Consider the following 5,257-nt stretch of genomic DNA (forward strand, 5'->3'; position numbering starts at 1 on the left):
AAGTTTGAGCTAGCCAAACTTCAACCCTTGAATATCTAATAGAACTTGAGCTTCTTATTGTTTGAGCTTGGGTTAGCTCAATGACACCCCAATCACTAAAAACTAGAATAAACTATAATACTAAATATATACTTATTTCTAAGATATTGTTCGTATTAATTCATTGAGCTTTATAATTTATTTTACAAATTGGATAGGATGTGAATGCATAATTGATGAGAAATTAATATCGTATATGATAAAAGTATCATGAAAGTCCTTATATTTAGAGTTGGATTGCATTTTTCTTTCTCTATTAAAAAATAGGCAAATTAGTTTATATACATTATATCAAAAAGCAAAGTAATCCTTTTTGTTATAAATTTTATTCATTTGTACTGTTAAAAATTGGTTCTTACACGTCAGTATGAGATATACGTAGCATGCCACGTGTCATTGTCAAGTTATTTCGTCAGTCATACTAGTTTTTAATAGTACAAATAAATAATTTTTTAAATAAAAAAGATGAATTTATCTAATTTTTAAGTAGAAAAAACAAAATACAATCAAACTTTTAACTACATACAACTCCATGCTACTTTACCCTCCATGTATGCATGTAAGGAACTCTATCCAAGACATTATAATTGCTAAGCCTTTGAATTGATATGTTCAAAAGGGAGTTCAGCAGTGAGCAACATTATTTTCATCAAAGATCCAATAATTGAGCCATATGCCCCATATTATTTAGTACTAAAATAAGCATCAACATTTCTATCTTACTGTTAAAGAATCATAATGTAGTTTGAACCTCAGAATAATAATGATAGTTCTTGTCTGAGTATATTGGTGGTCGTAAAAATTATCACTCCATTTTTCCCTTAAAAATGCAATTATTTTATTAATTGCAGAAGATCGCTCAATAGATTTCATCATCAAATAATTTGATGGGGTGTTGGGCTGCTTAGTCAAGGAATGTCTGAGTCACTCGTTAGAAAACTAATGAATAAAATAGTAATTAAGCACAGAAAATAGAACACAAATTGCGTGGTCAACAATTCAGAAGTAAGTGATCTTCTTCAAAATTTTCATCACTCTGTTTATCTTTTCTACAACATCATCGGGTCAACGGCTAAGGTTTTTTTCTTTCTTTCCAGTCTCATAATTCTTTTATATTTTTGTCTATATGGGCTAAAAAATGTGACGCCAACCCTTGTCTTACAGTTGTATTAATTATCAGAATATGTGTTGAGGTGCAGTATGAATTAAGATGGTCCAAAAGTAATTGGAAAATTAAAGTAATATATAAATTAAAAATAGATGGAAAAGTATGCTTTGACCGGAAACCAGTAAAAGAAAATGAAAAGGAAAGAAGGAATAATTTTCAAGTGATGCTTCCGAGCAAGTGCTTTTCACCTTCCTATTACGAAATGTAAAAAACTTAATCAATTGACTCCTCGTCATCTTCTTTTGGTGCATTTTAATTTGTTATTATTATCATTTACTATTATTGTTGTTTTTCCATTCACGCGCTGCGTGGAAAGTGGGATACCAATAATGGTGTAAAAAAAACAGCACAATTCCCTAGAAGAGGAAGAGCTTCCTAAAAGAAACGTCAGTAGCAGCTAGCTAGGCTGATTGATTTTCTACTTCTTGACTCGCCCTGGACTCACCAAACGTATTAACTCATTGAGTTGATGATGGGATCGGCGGAGGAGAAAAGAATCGAGGATGAGCTTTCGTATCCGATTATGCTAGCTGAGCGAGTTCGGGCGGCGGCGGACGAGGCGGAGTCGTTTAAAGTTGATTGTGGGGAGGTGGGGAAGCTAGTAGATCGGCTTTCCCAAATGCTTCGAACCCTGGTCCGCTCCACCACCTCGGTTCAATCCCTCTACGAACGCCCGATTCGCCGGGTAGTCTCCGAGGTCTCCAAGAATCTAGAGCGAGCCCTCACCTTAGTCCGAAAGTGCAAGAGGCAGAGCATCTTGCGTCGAGTCGTGAGGATCACGAGTGCCACCGATTTCCGCAAAGTGTTGAACCTTCTGGACGCTTCCATCGGCGACATGAAGTGGCTCATGGGAGTCCTCGACACCGAGAACAACGGTACTGCCAGCGGAATCTTCCTTTCCCTCCCCCCGATCGCTAGCAACGACCCGATTATTTCCTGGGTTTGGTCTTACATCGCCACCGTCCAAATGGGCCAATTAACCGATCGAATTGAAGCTGCTAATAACCTCGCGTCTCTCGCTCGAGACAACGACCGAAACAAAAAGATAACCGTCGAAGAAGGCGGCATCCCTCCTTTGTTAAAGCTTCTCAAAGAAAGCTCTTCAGCGGATGCCCAAATCGCAGCGGCTAATGCGCTTCTTGTTTTAGCAAACGAGCAGGAAAGAGTTAGGAGTATTGTCGATGAAATGGGGGTTCCAATTGTGGTTCAAGTGTTGGGAGATTCCCTTATGAAGGTTCAAATTCCGGTAGCAAAACTAGTGGTGAGAATGGCGGAGCATGACCCTGTGGCTCAAGAGGATTTCGCCAGAGAGAATGTGATTAGGCCGTTGGTCACTTTGTTATCGTTCGAGACTTTTGTGGAAGATTCTAAGACACAGTTGGGTAAGCAAAGCATTCATTCTATAGTTCAGATCAATAAAGAAATGGAGAAATTTTCTTCTGCTGGATCGACTTCGAGAAACTATAGTTATAGACCGTATTCGAACTCCTACTCGAATTTGCATATGGAAGGGAGTAGTAGGGGAGGAAATCATAGGAAAGAAAGAGAAAATGAGAAGCCTGAAGTTAAACTTCAGTTGAAAATTAATTGTGCTGAAGCTTTATGGATGCTTGCTAAGGGCAGTGTTTCAAACAGTAGGAGGATAACTGAGACAAAAGGATTGCTTTGCTTGGCTAAATTGGTGGAGAAGGAACAAGGTGAATTGCAGTATAATTGTTTGATGGCAATAATGGAGATTACAGCTGCTGCTGAATCCAATTCCGATCTTAGACGTGCAGCTTTTAAGACGAATTCACCCGCTGCTAAGGCTGTTATCGATCAGCTTTTAAGGGTGACCAAGGAATTGGATAGTCCTATATTGCAAGTTCCTGCTATTAGATCAGTTGGTTCATTGGCAAGGACTTTCCCGGCTCGGGAGACTCGAGTGATCGGTCCTTTGGTGACACAACTTGGTAATAAGGATCAAGAAGTAGCAGTGGAAGCTGCCATTGCATTGCAGAAGTTTGCATCTCCAGAGAATTTTCTCTGTATGGATCATTCAAAGTCGATAATCGAATTCAACGGTATTCCACCTTTGATGAGATTGCTTAGATGCGGTGACAAGGCACAACTGCCCGGAGTAGTTCTGCTCTGCTACCTCGCTATACATGCTGGTGATAATGAGGCTTTGGAACAAGCTAGGGTTTTGACTGCCCTCGAAGGGGCAGACCGAACAGTGGTTGGGCAACATCCTGATTTGAAAGAATTGGTGACAAAGGCCATATATCAGCTCAACCTTTATCACAAGGGAGTCCATCCGCAGAGGCAATTGTTTGCACCATGAATGTGCACCCAACATTTTTAAGTTGTTCTGCTTATGTTGATTTGAACTTTTGGAAGGCAATCTGAAAGGACATTCACAAATATACACATTGGGATCAGCTAGAAAAAGGAAAAGATAAAGAGTAGTGTTATCAAAGTAAACAGGCTTCTGCTTAAGTAATTATACACTGATCAAAATACTTAGATGCTTTAATGCTTTTTATAGTGGACATAAAACTGTTTGCGAATACTTTCATTTTTTGTTTGTTTTTAAGGACCTTGAATTAGTGATATAATCTTCCCTGTGCTTCTCACATTACTATTGCGTCCATAGTTGCTTCTGTGGGATTAATATACTAGAGAATATGTCACATATCAGACTTGTTTTGATTTTTTGTCTTAATCAGGTATCCGCCGCTGACAGCAAAGACTATTCTCTTCGCTGTGGGTGCTTTCCAAAAAGATAAACAGCTGACCATGAAATGTGCTCTTTTCTCATGAGCAGAGATCAAACTCCGGATTACATGGTTAAGAGATGAGGTGAGCAATCATCACACCTCAACTCATGCATAACTTGTTTTGACTTGGAGACTAGAATATGATCCTGTTTTTTCTACTGTGGATGAGCAGACTATGTTTTTAGAACATTGCGGTGGGTAATAGATAAAAATTTTTCCCTCGGTCATTCATTTTCTTTTCAACTGACTTTTGTAGTGGGTTTTTACTTCATCAACAAGATAAGGTTTGTCCTAATCCCAGATTGTTCATATCCCTTGTTCTTTGTCCCTTCTTCTGTAGAGGTATCCGATGAAGCTGTCGGAGTTTTAGAAACAGGTGGTGCGGGTGACCTGATGGAATAACTTAATGGTTGGTTTAGAGGAATTTCAGTTCCTCTAATGCAAGAATTTGGAACATGAATGGTTAAATCGTTGGAACCAAAAGGAAAACAAACAGTGATAAATTCTGTCATGCATCAAAGCTTAAGAAAACAATCAAAAGGAAGAGGCAATTTTACGGTTATTTGAGAGTTTAATTCAGCCTTTTATTAATGAAATCGTTTAATTTATATTTAGTTATTGTTAATTATTAAAAATGCTATAAACTATATGTATTATTATGCATATTTTAATGACCGGTAAATCACCAAAGATTTAAAAAAAATCATTTTAACATTTCATTTATTTATTTTATCCTTTTAGCTATTAAGCTTGTGTTCTTGTCAAATTACCTCAAAATTAATAGAAAAATTAACATTTTTAACTTTGCTGACCTTGCATACACATATATTGCCATATGGGTGATACATCAACATTTAATTAATTTTTAAAATTTTAAAATTCAAAAAAATAAAAATTATTTTAAAATTAAAAATCATTAAAATTATAAAAAATATTTTAAAATTTTAAAATTAATTAAATATTAACATCTCATTTACATGGCAATATATATGGCACGTCAATAAAGTTAACAAATATTAATTTTTTTCGTCCATTGTAGGTGATTTGACAAAAGAATGTAAATTTAAATTTTAAAAGAAGCAAAAAATTATATGGAGAGTTAATTTTTATTATATAAAATTGGAAAGTTAAAAAGTCAATCATGGCCTAAAATTTTCATAAAATGTGTTCGCATTAAAAATTAAGATGATAATAAATATATCCATGCTAGAGGTGCTCATAGGTAGGGAGCCCATGCAAGGTATTTAGATTAATTTTTCAAGTTTGGACTCGGTCCAACTCAAAAAATGGG

General features: G+C 36.3%; 1 protein-coding gene across 4 annotated transcripts; it reads left to right on the forward strand.

Moving 5' to 3' along the window:
* The first annotated feature begins 1,497 nt into the window (after positions 1–1,497).
* LOC105794624 (ARM REPEAT PROTEIN INTERACTING WITH ABF2) lies at positions 1,498–4,601 on the forward strand. Of its 4 annotated transcripts, none has more exons than XM_052628485.1 (3): positions 1,498–3,685; positions 3,916–4,048; positions 4,307–4,601. In XM_052628485.1, the coding sequence occupies exon 1, from the start codon at positions 1,677–1,679 to the stop codon at positions 3,528–3,530; it is 1,854 nt and encodes a 617-aa protein (XP_052484445.1). In that variant the 5' UTR covers positions 1,498–1,676; the 3' UTR covers positions 3,531–3,685; positions 3,916–4,048; positions 4,307–4,601. The 4 variants fall into 4 exon arrangements, with proteins under 4 accessions (XP_052484445.1, XP_052484447.1, XP_052484446.1 ...); XM_052628487.1 differs by having other exon boundaries at positions 1,498–3,665; XM_052628486.1 differs by having other exon boundaries at positions 4,223–4,574.
* The last annotated feature ends 656 nt before the right edge of the window (positions 4,602–5,257 follow it).

This window comes from Gossypium raimondii, chromosome 3 (genome assembly GCF_025698545.1).
Source record: "Gossypium raimondii isolate GPD5lz chromosome 3, ASM2569854v1, whole genome shotgun sequence".
Taxonomy (NCBI): domain Eukaryota; kingdom Viridiplantae; phylum Streptophyta; class Magnoliopsida; order Malvales; family Malvaceae; genus Gossypium; species Gossypium raimondii.

Excerpts from the sequence above, each read along its gene's own strand:
- LOC105794624 (XM_052628485.1), top strand. The coding sequence starts at position 1,677 with ATGATGGGATCGGCGGAGGAGAAAAGAATCGAGGATGAGCTTTCGTAT.